The sequence below is a fragment of the Setaria viridis genome, chromosome 5 (assembly GCF_005286985.2).
Source record: "Setaria viridis chromosome 5, Setaria_viridis_v4.0, whole genome shotgun sequence".
Lineage (NCBI taxonomy): Eukaryota > Viridiplantae > Streptophyta > Magnoliopsida > Poales > Poaceae > Setaria > Setaria viridis.
The window spans coordinates 15,531,982-15,549,997 of NC_048267.2; the positions used below are offsets into that span (position 1 = coordinate 15,531,982).

At 47.5% G+C, this 18,016-nt stretch overlaps 3 protein-coding genes across 3 annotated transcripts; 2 read left to right on the top strand and 1 right to left on the bottom strand.

The window, feature by feature from the left end:
* The first annotated feature begins 8,137 nt into the window (after positions 1-8,137).
* On the top strand, positions 8,138-9,868 carry LOC140222805 (uncharacterized). Its single transcript, XM_072293936.1, has one exon. The coding sequence runs from the start codon at positions 8,138-8,140 to the stop codon at positions 9,866-9,868; it is 1,731 nt and encodes a 576-aa protein (XP_072150037.1).
* A 1,844-nt stretch (positions 9,869-11,712) lies between these two features.
* Positions 11,713-12,398, top strand: LOC140222806 (uncharacterized). Its single transcript, XM_072293937.1, has 3 exons — positions 11,713-11,819; positions 11,893-12,090; positions 12,174-12,398. Exons 2-3 carry the CDS (start codon positions 11,974-11,976, stop codon positions 12,396-12,398), a joined length of 342 nt encoding a protein of 113 aa, XP_072150038.1. The 5' UTR covers positions 11,713-11,819; positions 11,893-11,973.
* Positions 12,399-15,697: 3,299 nt separating this feature from the next.
* On the bottom strand, positions 15,698-16,527 carry LOC140220145 (disease resistance protein RGA2-like). The gene is made up of 2 exons (XM_072293938.1): positions 16,213-16,527; positions 15,698-16,117 (listed from the first exon to the last, which is right to left on the bottom strand). Exons 1-2 carry the CDS (start codon positions 16,525-16,527, stop codon positions 15,698-15,700), a joined length of 735 nt encoding a protein of 244 aa, XP_072150039.1.
* Between the last annotated feature and the right edge of the window lie 1,489 nt (positions 16,528-18,016).

Genomic DNA, 18,016 nt, shown 5'->3' on the forward strand with positions numbered 1-18,016 from the left:
TTTTTCCGGCCAGTAGACAAGCGTATGGTTGATCCTCTTAATTGTCAAATACTGGAGGACAAAACATGTCCATAGTGCCAGCGGACTTGAGGGGAACAGAAAGTTGCAGCCATTTATTTTTAATACACCGAGTTTTGGTGCTTCTATCACCCCCGGTAGAGTTGTCAAGTTGGGACATTTCTTAACACACAGAGTCTCAAGGTCAGGGAATCTCTGCTGTTCACCATGAATTGCTTCCGCCATCCCCAAGCTCTTAAAACTATCTAAGTCATCTAACTGGAGCTTCTATAAGTTTGGAAATGCTGACCATGCTGTAACATCACTATGGTCAAATGATACTCCCTGAGATGTAGCTGATGGTAATGCTGCCAGTTCGGGGCACTTATAGATTGATAACTCTTCAAGATATGGAAATATTGTATCTCCTTGAGCTGCTTCCGTTGCCTCCCAGCTCTGAAACTCATGCAATTTAAGTACCATCAGCGCTGGAAATGCTGAGCATGCTTTTTCATAATCTCCACCACACAATTCTCCGAGCAATGGTCCTTCCGGTAGCCCTATCAGCTTTTGGCATCTCTCAATTGATAAATGTTAGGAGTAAATCTAGAACCTCTAGATACACATCTAGTCGGGATTCATGGGGTTGACATGAGTTCATGGAATCCAGTGTCGATCGAATGATAGAGAGAGAGATGGGGTACCTTCACCCTAGGGGTGGAAGCGGCAGAGCCGCTGGCCATCACTGGTTCTGTCGGTGAAGATCTGCGCTAGGCAGCGACATGCAGTGTCGTGGTTCGGTCGATGGAGCTCTGCGCTAGGCAGCGACACGCAGTGCCGTGTTGAGTCGTCGGCGTGGCGGTGGTGGTGCTTCCCGTCACTACTGCGCTCCCGTGATCGGACGGTCTAGGGTTTTTCGGCGGGGTGGCTGGCGGCGCAGTGAACCTCGTACCGTGCGCCCTGGCTCCCACCTCTGTTTTTATAGCGCATGTGACAGGGGCCCACCACCCAATGCTAGGGTGGGCGCCCCCGATCAGGGCGCGAGTCAAGGGCTCAATGGGCTGTTGGGCCCATTAGAGAGGAGATCAATCCAACATTCTCCCCCTTGATCTCATCATATACTTTTAACTTTATACTTTTCATTTTATTCGTTCCATCATAAATTAATGTGTAGAGCATGCCTCATCGTCACAGCTTAATCGCCGATAGAATCAACAGCTACGACACACCTCTCTATTTTGAAATAATTCTGTTTTTTTTGGACCCTTTATAATCCAGGAATCATAGGCTTTCCCTTAAACCCTTGCCAGCTAAGTGTTCTCTGAACACATTGGGTGGTATGCCTTTCGTAAGCAGATCCGCAAGCATACTCTTTGTCCTTATATGCTCGAGACTTATAGTGCGATCCTGGATTTTGTCTTTCACAACATAAAACTTTATCTCAATGGTTTTGGAAGCATTGCTTGATTTATTGTTGTGAGCATAGAATACTGCTGGCTCATTGTCGCAGTACATCTTTAGTGGTCTATGAATACAATCAACCACTCTCAATTCGGGTATAAATTTCTTTAACCACATCGCCTGCCCTGTGGCCTCATGACATGCTATAAATTCTGCATGCATCGTAGATGACGCAGTAACTTTCTGTTTGGAGCTTCTCCACGAAATAGCTCCTCCTGCGAGAGTGAACACGTAACCAGACGTGGATTTTCTATCATCTCTGTCTCCTGCAAAGTCTACATCTGAATACCCTTTTATCTCTAGGGAATCAGATCTTCTATACGTAAGCATGAGGCCTTTTGTGCCTTGCGCGTAACGCAATGCTTTCTTCACCATTTTCCAGTGCTCTGTACCTAGATTACTTTGATATCTTCCAAGTATCATGGCACCGAAGTTGGAATTACTGATTGATATCAACCAAAGTGCTTTTATTAAGAAGCGATCCATCCATGACAATTTCATGTTTGTGCAGCAGGCTGCAAAGCTTCTACATCAAAAGAAGAGGCCATCATTGTTGCTGAAGCTTGATATTTCAAAAGCGTTTGACACAGTATTGTGGCACTTCCTCCTTCAGATCCTCCAGGCAATGGGTTTTGGGAGTAAGTGGAGAGACTGGATTGCAGCCTTGCTCTCAACAACTTCAACCAAGATACTGCTCGATGGCACCCCAGGACCGATGCTCCACAATGCAAGAGGCTTGAGGCAAGGTGATCCACTATCACCAATGTTATTCATACTCCTCATGGAGGTTTTGCATCGATTGATCAAGAAGGTATCCCAAGGAGTATTATCTGCACCAGCTCATCAAGCTATACACCATCACTGCTCCATATACGCGGATGATGTTATAGTATTTGCAGCACCCACGTTACAGGACATGGTCACTATTAGGGAAACACTGCAGTTCTTTGGAGCTGCATCTGGCCTGCAAACCAACTTTCAGAAAAGTCTGGTTGCTCCTATTGCCTGTACCGAAGACCAAATCAACCAGGTCAAGCACATTTTGCCGGCTCACATAGCAGAATTTCCAATCCAATACCTCGGGCTCCCTTTATCACTAGGGCGTCTCAACAAAGCACAACTGCAACCAATGGTGGATAAGTTCTCAGCCAGCATCCCAACCTGGACGGCCCCCTTGATGAACAAGGCTGGCAGACTTACGACGGTTAAAGTCACAATGAGTTCCATTTGCACCCATTTGTTGATTGCATTGAGAATTCCGGACTGGGTGTTCAGAGAAATAGATAAGAGAAGAAGAGGGTTCTTGTGGGCAGAAAAGCAGCAGGCACAAGGGGGCTAGTGCCTCCTGCCTTGGAAAACTGCTTGTAGGCCAAACGATTTAGGGGGTTTGGGAATTCCTGACCTACGCATAGCCTCATTTGCACTTAGGCTCAGGTGGTTGTGGCTGCAGAAAGTTGACCCAACACTCCAGCAAATGTTTCAGGCATCAGTAGAAGTGCAGTTGGGAGATGGAAACTTGGCACTCTTCTGGACTGACAAATGGTATGGAGAATTCTCTCCTTGTATCTTGGCTCCAGAGTTGTGCAAGATCATCAGGCCAAATATCAGGAAAAGGAGGACAGTATCACAAGCTCTGAACAATAAACGCTGGATACAGGATATTGTCAGGAGAGCAACAGTACCAGCGATTTCTCAGTATGTGCAACTTTGGCATGTAATTCAGGAGGTCCAGCTAACTCCTGGGATTGAGGGCATGGTTTCCTGGAGGTGGAATCTATCCGGAACATACACTGCAAGATAAGCTTATAGAGCCTTTTTTCAGGGAGCAATCAGATTCGCGGGAGCCAAACTTATATGGCGAGCTTGGGCACCTCTGAAAGTGAAGTTCTTCAGTTGGTTAGCGGTGAAGGACAGGCTGTGGATGGCCGATAGGAGGCAACGTCGAGGGCTTCAAGATCAGGCATCATGTGTGCTGTGCAACCAGGAAAGGGAAACAGCATATCATCTGTTCGCCAGATGCACATACTCCATGCAGGTTTGGCAGCACATCAGCTCCTTGATTCACATTCAGAACAACGTCCAGGTCCAGGCGCAGGAAGTTACTCTCATTGATTGGTGGCTGCTCAAGCGAACTAACATGACCGCGCTGAAGCAACGAGGATTGGACTCGGTGTTTATGCTTGTCTCCTGGAGCATTTGGAAGGAACGGAATGCTAGGACGTTCAGAGGAGCACATCCGAAGCAGCCAAACCAGCTCGTCTCTGAAATTGTAGAGCAGGCCAATCTATGGTGCGAAGCAGGTGCTAAACACCTCCGTCTCTTGGGATGGCCTATATCAGGAGGAGTCACATAGCATTAGTAGTTCTGCTAGTCTCCTGATTTAAGTTGTTTAGTTGTTTTACTCAGTGTAAATCATTGTGAGGTTGCAGTTCCGTGTGCGTGCGCCCGGTTGGCCCGCGATGTAACGATCTTCTAAACATTACGCTTCTTCTTAATACAAAGATACACAACTCTCCTGCGTATTCTCGAAAAAAAAATATGTGTCTGAAGAAACTCATCACTCTGCTTTGGCTTCTCAGTTATGGTAGCAACTTCTTTGCCCATGACATATAGTGCCACATCGTGCATAAGATCATGGATTTTAAATGTACTTTTCAAGAAATACCAATACAGGTCCTCAATTCTTGGCCTTTTGACTTGCTTCACATCTTCAAATAATGACCTTGAGACCAGCTCACTGAAAATCTGTTTACCAATTGTTTCATGACGAACGTCTTTTTGTTCAGGAATAAAGTCATTTGCCATCGATAGTTGGATTAGCATTTCCACGTCAATCTCATGGTCCTTGGGAAACACAGCACATAAAGCAAAGCACTGCTTCATGTGTGATGGCAGGTCATCGTAACTGAGGCTGAGAATAGGCAAGATTTGATCGTCCTTGTTATGGGCGATGCTTTTGCTAAGCACAGCCTTCCATTCTTCCGTTCTTGTCTTGCCACGTAGTACAGATCCTAGTGCCTTCGCTGCCAGACCCTGCACATCTCTCAACAACGTCATCAACCAACACTACCGGAAACACTAAATTCGCCGAGTGCAAAAAGTGTGCCGAGTGCATTTTCTCGGGCACTCGGCAAACAGCCTCTTTGCCGAGTGTACACAATGAGACACTCGGCGAACATAAAACACTCGGCAAAAAGGAGGTTTGCCGAGTGCCAAAAATCAGGCACTCGGCAAACAACTCCACGACACTCGGCAAAGAAGACACACTCGGCAAATCAGTATCGCGTGCGGCGCACGTGCGTCGTGCACTAACAGCGTGGGACGGCCGTTACACCTTTGCCGAGTGTTAGACGTGTGACACTCGGCAAAGTCCGCTTCGCCGAGTGCCAGACGCATACACTCGGCACACGCAAAAGTTCGCCGAGTGTCTCATCCGGACACTCGGCAAACGCGACACTTTGCCGAGTGCCGTCCTTGAGGCACTCGGCAAACAAAAAAAAATTCCTTCCAACACCTTCCACACTTTTTCTACTCCCCACTTAGGACATTTGGTTATACATATTAAAATTTGGTATATTTTCGGGTCTGTTTGGGATTTTTAATGCTTTGTTTGCATTAATAGGAATTTTTTGATTGAAGTCAAATTTTAACTACACGTACTTGAAATAATGGATTGAAATCAGTGAAAAAATCATATTCATATTATGGAGACCAAATTGAGGTCTCAACCAGAAAATGAAAAGAAATTTTGAACATTGTTTTTAAAAAACACGACCACGAACCTTTGGTTCAATGGTTGTTAAATTGTAAAAAAACCAAACGAAATCTGAAAATCACAAGATTTGTCAAGATGTCATTATATTATGTGTGTAGGCTGTGGTAAAAAATTGAGAACGTTTCTTCCAATTTCTGACCTATCATGCTTAGAAACCGACTAATCTCCTGGAGGGATTCATAGAAGTTAGAAAGGAGCCAATAAGATTTTGGTGTTCAAGTGACACATGAATTAAGGAGTGCCTTCAAATATTTTTGTACAGGCAACATACAACACATGTTGGTTCATGTCAAATTTTGGAAATTTTTCGGATGCATTTGATATTTTTTATTGATTAAATGCAATTATAGATTTTTATTAGATATAAATGGAATTTGAGCTATAACTGCATGAAATAATGGAATATTTTCGGTAGAAAACTAATTTAACAATTTTTTAGTGATTTTGACACGATTTTGAACAAGTATATTTGAAAAAGGCCACTAAAATACGTTATTTCATGTAACGTTTGCCGAGTGTACCCATAAAACACTCGGCAAACATTGTATTTTGCCGAGTGTTTTCTATGTGCACTCGGCAAATAAGTTGCACGGGCCCACTTTCTTCGGCCTCGGTTGATAAAAAAAAACCCGAATTAACTTTGCCGAGTGCCCTGGATCTAGGCACTCGGCAAACACTAGTGCTTTGCCGAGTGCCCGCGATCTGGCACTCGGCAAAGCCTTTGCCGAGTGCCAGATCGCGGGCACTCGGCAAAGAATCGAAGTTATCTCCGGACTTAGCGTCTCGTCGATTCATTTCCGCGCGCCTCTTGCCCCGTCCGCCGGCCCCCGCGCCCGACGCGACTCCCGCCTCGCCGGCTGCCACCGCGTCGCCGGCGCCGGCCGCCACCGCCACCGCCGGCCGCCACCGCCACCGCCCACCGCCACCGCCCACCGCCACCGCCCCGCCGGCCGCCTGTCTCCCCCGCGTGCCGCCCGACCGCCGACGCCCCGGCCCCGCCTCCCCACCACGGGCGCCGCCCGACGGTCCGCCGGCCGCCCACACCCCGGCCCCGGCTCCCCGCCACCGGCGCGCCCGGCGCCGGCTCCCCGCCATCTTGCCCCGCCGGCCGCCCACGCCGGGCCCCCGGCTCCCCGTGCCCGGCGGCCGCCCCCCGCGCCACTTGCCCGGGCCCGGCGCCCCTTGGCCGGCGGCCCCGGCCCACCGGCCGCCCCAGCCGCCCCCTGCCCGACGGCCGCGGCCCGACGGCCGCCCCCGTTCCGGCCCCGGCGCCCCCTGTCCCCCCGTAGGTAATTTTTTTTTGAATTTAGGAAATCTGACTTAGATAGTAGGTTAAAATTAGAAATAAGATATTAGAAATTAGAAATTGTAGGGCTTTAGTTGTTGAAATTAGGAAATTGTGGGACTTTAGTTGTTGAAATTAGAAAATGATGGTTGGCTTTGGAATTTAAGCTATAAGAATGTTTGTGGAAGTGAGCCATCGTGCCATTCCTTGCTCCGTACATGTGGTTGTCGGCCATCGTGCCGTTTCATTTGATGCAGGTTATGGAAACCTCCACGTGTAGGGGAGGTGCTGCCGAAATTTTTAGTTGACAGTTGTATGTTTTTTTTGCAGGAGAGGCTACGTTACCGTCCTCGAGTCGTCACTTTGTACGATAGCAAGGTGAGTCATCCTAAACATCTATTTCCGTATGATGGTCGTATATCACGTAACCTAGTTAGGCGTCTCCCGTTCGAAAGAGATACGTTTGGAAATATGCAGATTTTTGCATATTTATAACCGTATCTGTTTCGAATTGTCCACGTTACTTTGGACAGCACGAGGATGTGTAGGTGGGTTTAGTTTCCATAGTCTACTCCGATCCGAGTTAGAGTTTCGACAGCACCTCCCAATTGTTCTCCGGATACACAATCTCCATCACAGGACGTGTATTTGGAGAACAGCGGGGAGGTGCTGCCGAAATTCTATCTCTGGTCGGAGTAGACCATGGAAACTAATCCCACCTACACATCCTCGTGTGGGATTAGGACCTATCTTTACCTAATAGACAATATAGGAACGTGTAGATGCAACTTGAGTGTTTATATTACTTGCTGGTATGGTAGAGGATGGAGGATCGTCAGTGGATGTACACGGGCCGATCTAGTCAGAATTCGTTGACCGATGAATGGATAAACAAGACCGATGCTTTCTTGGAACGGGCATTTGCAAGGATCAAAGGAGGAAGAGAAACTTGGTGTCCGTGTAGCAAATGTGGAAACATGCGTCGGCAAACCAAGTTAGGAATGGGTAAACATCTTGTTACGCACGGATTTACGTCAGACTATACCATATGGATCTACCATGGTGAGGTCGATCGTGGGAGGGACGAGGTCATCAGACAACGTATCGAGCAATATGATGATGACTCCGGGGTGGGAGACATGTTAGATGACTATCATGAAGCTCATAGGGAGGAGGAGCCCGAGGCTACCGCAAAGGCATATTACGACATGTTGTCTGCAGCACAACAACCCCTTCACGGGCATACCAAGGTCTCTCAACTGGATGCCATTGCACGTCTAATGGCCGTGAAGTCCCAGTTTAGCTTGAGTCGAGACGCCTTCGATATTATGTTGACAGTTTTTGGGAGCCTGCTCCCGGAGGGTCACATCTTACCAAAGTCTATGTATGAGGCACAAAAACTTCTTTGTGCACTTAAGATGCCATACGAGCAGATACATGCTTGCCCGAAGGGATGCATCTTATTTAGGAAAGAATATGCGGAAGCCAAGTACTGTGTGAAGTGCGAATCATCTAGATTCCTGGAGGTAGACTCTGGTGACGGTCAGAAGAAGCAGCTTGCAATCCCTGTGAAGATTCTACGGTACCTTCCCTTCATACCGAGGATCCAACGGCTGTACATGTGTGAAGAATCCGCAAAACAAATGACATGGCATAAAAACGGACGTCGATACAATGCTGACAAGCTGGTACATCCATCCGATGGTGAAGCCTGGACAAAGTTTGATGCCATTTATGATGAGAAAGCTCGAGAGGCTCGTAATGTACGTGTTGCGCTCGCAATAGATGGGTTCAATCCGTATGGAGTGGCGGCTGCCCCGTACACATGTTGGCCTATGTTTGTTATCCCCTTGAATCTCCCCCCTGGTGTCATCTTTCAGCGACAAAACATTTTTTTATCGTTGATAATTCCAGAACACCCAGGGAATAATATGAGTGTGTACATGGAGCCTCTGATAGATGATTTGGTCCGTGCATGGGAGGAAGGGGTATGGACATACGACCGGGCTACACGGACAAACTTCAAGATGCATATTTGGTACCACTATTCCCTGCATGACTTGCCGGCATATGGTATTTTCTGTGGCTGGTGTGTTCACGGGAAGTTCCCCTGCCCAGTATGCAAGGCTTCAGTGAAGTTCACTTGGTTGACCAAGGGTGGCAAGTATTCTTCATTCGACAAACATCGACAATTCCTTCCTCCTGACCATCCTTTCAGAACAGATATTAGAAATTTTACGAAAGATGTCGTAGTTAATGAGCCCCCACCGCAGATGTTGACCTTAGCCTTGGTTCGTGCTCAGATAGACGCTCTTGAGGTCAATAATCATGAAGGTGGGTTTGTGGGATATGGCGAGCAACATGCTTGGACTCAGAAGTCTTGCTTGTGGAATCTCCCCTATTTTGACGATCTTCTTCTCCCACATAATATTGATGTTATGCACACTGAAAAGAACATCGCTGAGGCAATTTTTGGTACAATCATGGACATTCCTGACAAGACAAAGGATAACGTCAAGGCTAGAGTGGATCAAGCAAGGTTATGCAACAGACCAAAGCTAGACATGATGCCTCCTAGAGCCGGCAAGTCGTGGAGAAAGCCTAAGGCCGATTTTGTCCTGACGAGGGCCCAAAAGAGGGAGGTATTAGAATGGTTCCAAACGTTAATGTTCCCTGATGGGTACGCAGCGAATTTGAAGAGGGGAGTGAACCTAGCTACTTTGCGAATCAACGGGCTCAAAAGTCATGATTACCACGTATGGCTTGAGCGCCTACTCCCGGTGATGGTTCGAGGCTATGTACCTGATAATGTCTGGCAAGTGCTAGCGGAGTTGAGCAATTTCTTCCGTCAGCTGTGTGCTAAGGAATTATCTCGGACCGTGGTTGCAGAAATGGAAAGAATGGCGCCTGTGTTGCTCTGTAAGTTGGAGAAGATCTTTCCGCCTGGCTTCTTCAATCCGATGCAGCACATGATTTTGCACCTCCCGTATGAAGCACGAATGGGGGGGCCTGTGCAGGGTCGTTGGTGCTATTCAATTGAGAGATGTCAAAAGGTTCTTCGAACTAAATGTAAAAATAAATGCAAAATTGAAGCATCCATTGCAGAGGCATACATTCTGGAGGAGGTGTCAAACTTCACAACCAAATACTATGCTGACAACCTTCCTAGCGTGCACAATCCACCCGCTCGTTATAATGACTCAGAAGTTGAATCGAGCCTTAGCCTTTTTCGAGGACAACTTGGAAGTGCAAGTGGTGCGACACGGAAGAAATTGAAACATAAAGAGTGGCGCACTATCATGCTGTATGTATTGACCAACCTTGCCGAGGTGGAGCCGTACATACTGTAAGTTGTCAACAAACTAGTTTGTTCTCAATTAATCACTATTCTGGGATCAACTCTCATGTTTCTCGTTGGTACAGGGAATTTCATCGTAATTTCTGGCGTAATTCAAGGGAACCTACCCCGCACGAAGCCGAGACCCTTCTTCAAAAGGGTGCGGGTAATGGAATGCCCGATTTTATTTCTTGGTTCAAACATAAGGTACAATCCAATTTCGCTCGTCCCTCCCGATTACCACGTTCCAAGTTTGCCGTACATGCGAATAATATAACGAACCACCCTACTTCAACTTGCAGGCTCAAACCGATTCGTCTATAAATGTTGAGGTTAGACAGGTTGCCGATGGCTGTGGGTACAGGGTCAGATCTTTTACCGGTTATGACGTAAATGGTTATCGTTTTCACACAACAAGCCATGAGCAGAGTCGGCCCAATCGAAGAACGACAAATACCGGAGTATTCACGCTAGGCTCTGATGGTGTCGAGTACTACGGAAGAATTGAAGAAATATACGAACTAACTTTTCATGGTTGCAAAGTTCTTAATCCAGTCATATTCAAATGCCATTGGTTTGATCCATCAGTCGTGAGACGGGCACCTAATCTTGGGTTAGTCGAAATTCGGCAATCATCCGTCTTGCAAGGAGACGATGTCTATATTGTGGCTCAACAGGCCACACAAGTTTATTATTTGTCATACCCGTGCCAAACTGACGATCGTCTGAAGGGTTGGGATGTTGTGTACAAGGTATCGCCACACGGTAAACTACCTGTACCAAATAATGAAGATTATAACATTAACCCCAACACATATGACGGAGATTTTTTCCAAGAAGATGGGCTCGAAGGGATTTTTGAGATTGATTTAACCGACGCTTTCGCAAAGGAAGTAGACAATGAAAGGGTTGTTGACGATGACGCTGGAGAGGAGGTTCATAATATGAAGGAGTTAGAATTACTTCAGCGGTTACAGTTAGGACAGGACATTGATGATGACGCTGAAACTTCGGAGCATGAGAATGATTTGTTTGACACGCGTGACAGTGACGATGAGACTTATGATCCAGCTAATCCCGATCATGACGATTATTTCTAAGACATGTATGGATCGTGCCAATTTATTTATTATTTGTCATACCATGTTATTTTTGAAATTATGTTTTATTTATATATGTGCTGATTGGTTTACTCTTGGCTAATGCAGGTGATTGAACAATGGTGGGCGGTACGAGAAAGATTGCTGCGCTTTACGAAAAATTGAAAGCTGCAGCTTCCGGGTCAGGTACACGGTCAGACGCATCGAGAGGTCGAGGAAGGCGTCGAGGGAGGGGTGGAGGCAGGGGTGACGCACCCGTGGAGGAAGCGGTGGGGGCACAGGTGTTGGCTAGAGGCAGGGGTCGGGGCAGGGGTCGAGGAAAGGGTAAAGGGGTGAGGGCCCCGTCGCCTGTGCCTTCGTCGTCGTCGGAGGAGGAGGAGGAGGAGGAGGTACCCTCCGCGCACGCCTCTAGTGACGAGGCGGAGGTACAGGAGGAGCAGGAGCAGCAGAGGGAGGAGGGGGAGGAGGCAGGGGAGGAGGGAGGGGAGGAGCAGTCCAAGATTTGGTTGCGAGGTCCCTCGTCCCTCCCGAGGCGACCCATCCCTGATCATTTACGCCCCCTGATTCAACCCGCTGGGGCAAAGTAAGTTTCTTCACATATTCTCTGTACTTTTGATATGTTCAAACTCACATATTAATCACTTGTGCAGGAGTTGGACTAAGCTCAGTGGGGGTGCCCACAACCGCAAGGTCAACGGCATCGTCGGTCTTTTGTGTAGGCTACACTTCCCCGGTCTAGTGGTCTTCGCCAGACAGGAGGAGCCGGCCTACACGTGGGACCACTACGTCGCTGCCGCCGACGTCGGTGATCGTGACCACAGGCAGTTTGCGAATAAGGCGGAGCGGGTGAAGGCCGAGCTGTGGGTAAGTCTTCGCAGCACTACATTGCTTAATACATTCTTGATATAATAATTGTATGCTTGCCGTCTATACGCAGGACTTTTATAGATGTCAGGAGGGCTTCGAGGCTAGGGCGGCCTCCGTGATTGAACAAGCCGCTAAGAAGCTTGTTAAGGACATGCACTACGAGGCGCGCGTTCAGGCCATCATCGACTTTTATGCTGAATACAAAAGGATGAGGATCAAAAAAGAAGAGGCCAGGACAATGAACCTGACCAAGGAAGAATTCATGGCGGTACGACCATAAAGACTAGATTTACTATTTGAGAGATTAATTACGCTTAATTCCATTATTTATATGTCATACACTTCATATAGGTGCCTCCGTGGTGGTGCCGATCCTTTACCCGGTGCTGGGAAAAAATGGTGGACGTGTGGTTGCAGCCTGGGTGGTTGGAGAACCACAATGCCTGCCGGGAGCGGCGTCTGCAGATGCCATATGCATCACACCATCAAGGCAGCCTGAGCCTTGATGAGTACAAGGAAAAATGGGTACGTGAATTCATTTCTGTTTTCTCATACATAATACTGCATATTTTGTAATCATTTTACATTTTTTCCTGGTTCAAGGCATGGGTTATGTCCAAAAAGGGCAAGGCCACGGCAGACATCGACTTCAACCCGGAGGACCCGCCCGAGGCGTACAGCCATCCCAGCATCCACAGCCGCGTCACCGAGTACACATCCATGGCGAGGGAGGTTCACGGGCCAGAGTTCGATCCAAGCTCTCAGGATATCGATCCTGAAATAGTGATGAGGGTAGGAGGAGGGAAGAAGCATGGCAGGTATTGGATTGGAGATAGCGTGATCGACACTGCCAGTACTCCCACTCTCTCCCAGATCCGAGCAAGGAGCACGGACTCGAGCCCCGCGATACGGCCACGGCCTACCGCTGCACAGCTACAGATGCAGGCTCTGCAGGTTAGTTCTGTTTCTTTAATTTTTCATTCATTTTGTACTTACCTTTTGCTTGACAATAAGTGGTTGGGATGAAATATTGTAGGCCCAGGTGGAGGTAGAACGGAAGCGCCGAGAGGAACTAGAGGCGAGGATCGAGGCGGATCGGCAGCTTGAAAGGCAGAGGACGGAGCAGATGTTCCAATACATGCAGAGTGTGTTCCACAGTTTAGGTCAAACTCCACCACCTATGCCACCGAACCTCTTCCCGCCACCTCCACCACCTCCTGCAGCTACTCCTGTGAGTCAATCTCAACCTTACAATCAATCTAGACTTACTTCCACTAGAATTTCTTGTTTAGACTATGAAATCTCTTTACCTACATTTGTGCAGAATCAATCGGCGGCGTCCAATGCAGAATCTTCCTGGGGGCAGTGGCCACCTGCACGTCCTCCTCATCCTCCTCAGTGAATTGTCATTTCTGTGTTTGTGATGCAAAACTTGTGAATTACTTATTTAGACGAGAACTTATGAATGCTATTTGTGTGCTTGTGAATCCTGTGGTGCAATTTATATGCTTGTGCTGCCATTAATATGCCTGTGTATCTGTGGTTGTTTTTTGAGAGGGGTCCTTTATACCTAACATTTCTATTTTGTAGCAGGAATTAGGATACTTTGCCGAGTGTTAACACTCGGCAAAGAGGCCATTTCTGGTAGTAGTAGACGGGTTTGCCGAGTGTATTCTCCAAACACTCGGCAAAGGGGGCCAAACAATTGGCGGAATTGCTTGTTTGCCGAGTGTTTCCTCAATGACACTCGGCAAAGGGGGCATAAAAAATGGCGGGCCGGGCATCTTTGCCGAGTGTTTTATTAAATACACTCGGCAAAGATGGAAACTTCGCCGAGTGTATTTACGGCAACACACGGCAAAGGGGGCATAAAAAAATGGCGGGCCGGGCATCTTTGCCGAGTGTTTTCTTAAATACACTCGGCAAAGATGGAAACTTCGCCGAGTGTAATTAAGAAAACACTCGGCAACCCTGACAACTTCGCCGAGTGTAATTAAGGAAACACTCGGCAAAGATTTCGACTTCGCCGAGTGTCGGCCGTCAGACACTCGGCAAAGCTTCCGTCGCCGTCAACGCGTTTGTACCGAGTGTCATATTTTGCCGAGTGTATTGCGGCACTCGGCAAAAGCTTTGCCGAGTGCCCGATGGTTGACACTCGGCAAACACACTGTTTGCCGAGAAAAACTTTGCCGAGTAAGGTTCGCCGAGTGTTACACTCGGCAAACACTTTGCTGAGTGTATTTGGCCCTTCGCCGAGTGCCTGGGGCACTCGGCAAAGTTACTGTATCCGGTAGTGCAAGCCAGCTAAATTAGTTGGTTTTCTCTCTTGCGAAATGAATGCTTTAGCCTCAATAATTTCCTTGATGAATTTATTGTCCAAATGTGCAATGCCATGTTCTTTAACTGTACCCATGAGTTGAGCTATTTCTTTATCACGGGTTGTCGTTAGTATGGCGCTACCAACATCACCATGTTTAAGACAGGCATTCAGCTTTTTCCACTTGTTATCATCCTTATTCCAGACGTCGTCCAATACAAGAAGGTACCTATTACAAATAATCATGCCATTAGTGCGTTTCTATTTGTGTACGTCTTTTTCTTAAGTTTTGTGAGTGCCACCAGAGGAAGCGTAAATGGTATGTGAGATGTGCAAGTTCCGTGCATATCCAAGAGGGCAACTTGCTAGTGGTGAGGCATTGTTGTCTTTTTGATTTCAATGCTGGGGCCTCAAAACAAGAGGCGTCGTTAGCTTTTGCAGCTCCTTAGCGTGAGTCGAGGGAGCAGAAAAAGACGAAATGTTTTTTTTTCTGCTAACCTTTTTGAAGATCTCTACACCTAAAATTTTCGATCAAATGATCCTAAAATTTCCTTGGGCCATCTTAATTTTCCTTATTCCATGTAGGCACTAAGTGGGGAAGTTAAACATTCTTAAATTTTTCTCATGTCAGAAAACCTGAACATGACCTGTGATAGTATATATGTTGGATCTTGCTATGAGAACCTCAACACACAGGGACAGATTCATGTGAAAATCAGAGAACCGAGGTGTTACCATAGAGTTTCTCATCTTTATTTTCCTTCTTGAATGCGTTACCATGAGAACCTCAACATATAGGGACAGATCCAGGTGAAAACCAGAGAACTGACTTGTTGGTTCGGGCGGCGGCAGCATCGAGATGTTGCTCTCCTCTTGAGGCGTTATCTTGGAGTCCTTGATGGTGACACCATAGTCAGCTTGGAGCAATGGCGGTGCCCGATCTGTTTGCGTGGTAGAGATCGACTCAGTGTGGTTTCTAGATGGTAAGGATTACCAGGCAGCACATGACCATCGACGATCCTTACATCAAAAGTTTCTAAGAAGACAACTGATATGAGATGTTTGTTGCTGCATAAGGATCAAAGCAAGGTTGAAGGAAGGATGTAGAAGAAGTTCGAAGCTTTGTCTTTTGAGCTTTCTTTCTTATTTTCTTTCTTTCTTATCTTTTGTGTTCCTCAGTTGGAGGTTTGCAGTCTAAGTACTGGTGTAGCTTCTAGCTATGTGGCCGGATGTGTTACTTTGTGATCGTAGACATTCACATGTGAATGTTTGTTTTTCCTTAATTAAAAAATGTTGGATGTTCCCGTCTATGTGTACGACTTGACATGATGTGTGCGTGTACATTTTTCATAGTTGCTTCAAGTGTACGAAGTTCACTGGCACTAGCAATTAAAAGTGTATGCGGATCTAAGTTTGAAGTTGAATTTTGTGTATGTAGTCTGCATGTGCTTTACTTGTCCTTTTCAATTACGTGTTATTCTCAAGGGCAATGCACATATATTGAGCGTGTGTGAGGGAAAAAAAACCAGTGTGCATGTTTGAGATGAGTGAATCAACATCAAACTAAATTCCAGAAGTACCTCTTTCTAGTGAGTTCTCTCTGAAGCTTCTGCAAGGCATTCTCCAGGTTGCTCTCAGAAGCGTTGCAGATCTTGTTGGCAAGGTTACAAACATCGAAATTATCTGACACGCAGACCCACTTCAGTATTTGGTGGAAATGCTTCTTCACTTCAGGGTCATTATAGATGAGCTGAGCTAGGGTGGTCTTGCCCAATCCACCCATTCCAACAATGGGAACGACCATCGGATCCTTATTGTTAGCTTGTTCTTTGACCAACATTCTAACAATCTTTTGCTTCTCTTCATCTCTGGATCTGCTGACAATCTCTGGGTCAATCATGGTGGAGTCATTCTCACACAGATAATTTATCTGAACCTGCGCTTGTGGCTGTTTGTCGAACCGAAAGTCGCGCATTTGCTGACAAGGGCCTCAATATTGCGCACAATCTTGCAAAGCTTGTTGCCCATCCTGTAACGGAACATGATGCGGTTGTGAGTGGGAAAGAGTTTTACTGAATCCATCCCGAGCTTGATGTAGCGCCCCTCTTTCTTGGCTTGACGACGGAGGGCCTCATAGTTGAATTCATCGAAGACTTCGATGGCCTCATATGCCGCCACCTTAAGCTTCTGAAGCCAGGGTCTGATTGCTTCTTTGTCGGTTGCCTGCTTCTCAGCGTCAGTGATCCTTTCCAGGATAAACGGCAGCATGACCTTGAGGTTCTCATGCTGCTCCTCCATGACCTTGTACTGGTACAGGAGGTAGCTGGACGCCTTCTCCTTCACGAGGGACAGTGGCCCGACCACCATGCTAGCTACAAGCTCAGCCATTGCGAGAGGAGCGGAGGACTGGAGGAGGAAAGAGGAGAGAAGGGAGAGAGGCTGAAGAAGAGATAGTGGGAAAGGAGGACAGCAAAGGTAGATGAAACCTCAACGGTGCGTGCGGCCCTGCATCGGATAGCCGACGCGTGGGCATCCCCGCGATCAGACGCTTGTGAAGGACTCAGCTAGAGCGCTTGGATGGCCACGGCTTGCTCGGCTCCCGGCAAAGGCGATGGTCCTCTTCCTTGCGGCTCGGCTCCCAGTGCGGATGAGAGCGTCCACAATTTTTCTCCAGCACGGTGATGTGGATGTTCTCTTTGATGGTCTAATCGGGCTGCTGCAACTCCTCCACCTCCCTCATCTGCTTGCGCCGCCGCTGCCTCCACTGGCAGCCCTCCCTCTACGCGATCAATCTTGAAATATTATCCTTTTCATCAGGAATGTTGAGCAACGAAAGATGAGCCATCATTCTGCCTGCGCCGCCGCCGCCTCCACTGGCAGCACTCCCTCTGCGCGATCAATCTTGAAATATTATCCTTTTCATCAGGAATGTTGAGCAATGAAAGATGAGCCATCATTCCATCGGGAGTTTCTGAATCCATTACAAAAGATACAAGATGACCCATCAACCCTGGAATGCAATCTGACCATCCAGTAATTCAGTTTCACCCAGTCTTGTTCCGGTGGCAGCCATGCCTAAATTGGCGGAGAAATTTGTACCACTTTGCTCAGTGCGGCCGCCTTGGATTTCACAGATTCACCCATAACCTGCTTGCCCTTCTTATCTTCGTGCAATCGAGTTCCACGAGGGAGCCAAGCATTCAGCATTGACTTTATGGCTCGAACTGCACATTCTGTTGAGAAATAAATTAGCATTACTGCATTATCAGAACTTCTCATTTCCCGGCATTGGCCATTGTTCTCTGATTTTGGTCAGCACAGTTCCTACAATTGAATTAGATAAATATACATCCCTCGCTGGCCTCAGGTCCAAATGACTTAGCATATACTATGATTCATTTATGGTCTGAAGCAAAGAAACCAATTGAAGCAAACCAGGAAAATAAAGAATAATTAATTCAATCTCAGGCGGATGATTGGGATGACGAGTGGCGACAAAAAAGACAGCTGCACCGCCAGTTGAGGCAGATGGAGGCTCAAAACAAGGCAATTGCGTTGGCGGACGAGGGAGACGGTGAAGGACGACGGAAGCAGCGTAGCCGGCGGATGACCGGTGCAGTGTTGGATGATAGAGGATGCGACGGTGAACGACGGAGGCGAGCGTGTTCAATCTTGCATGTGAGCCGAGCCGCACGCTGGGCTAACAAAGAGAGCCGAGCTGAGCCTTTCCTAGGCGGAGGAGCATGTGCTCGAGTAGTCGTCGGATTGCTCGAGTACCCATGTGGCAGGAATCTAGAGCGGGTCCGCACGGCTAGTACATTGGGGACCGTCCCCACTGAATTTTTTCCCGGGCCCTCCACTCCGCTGCTCGGCCTTC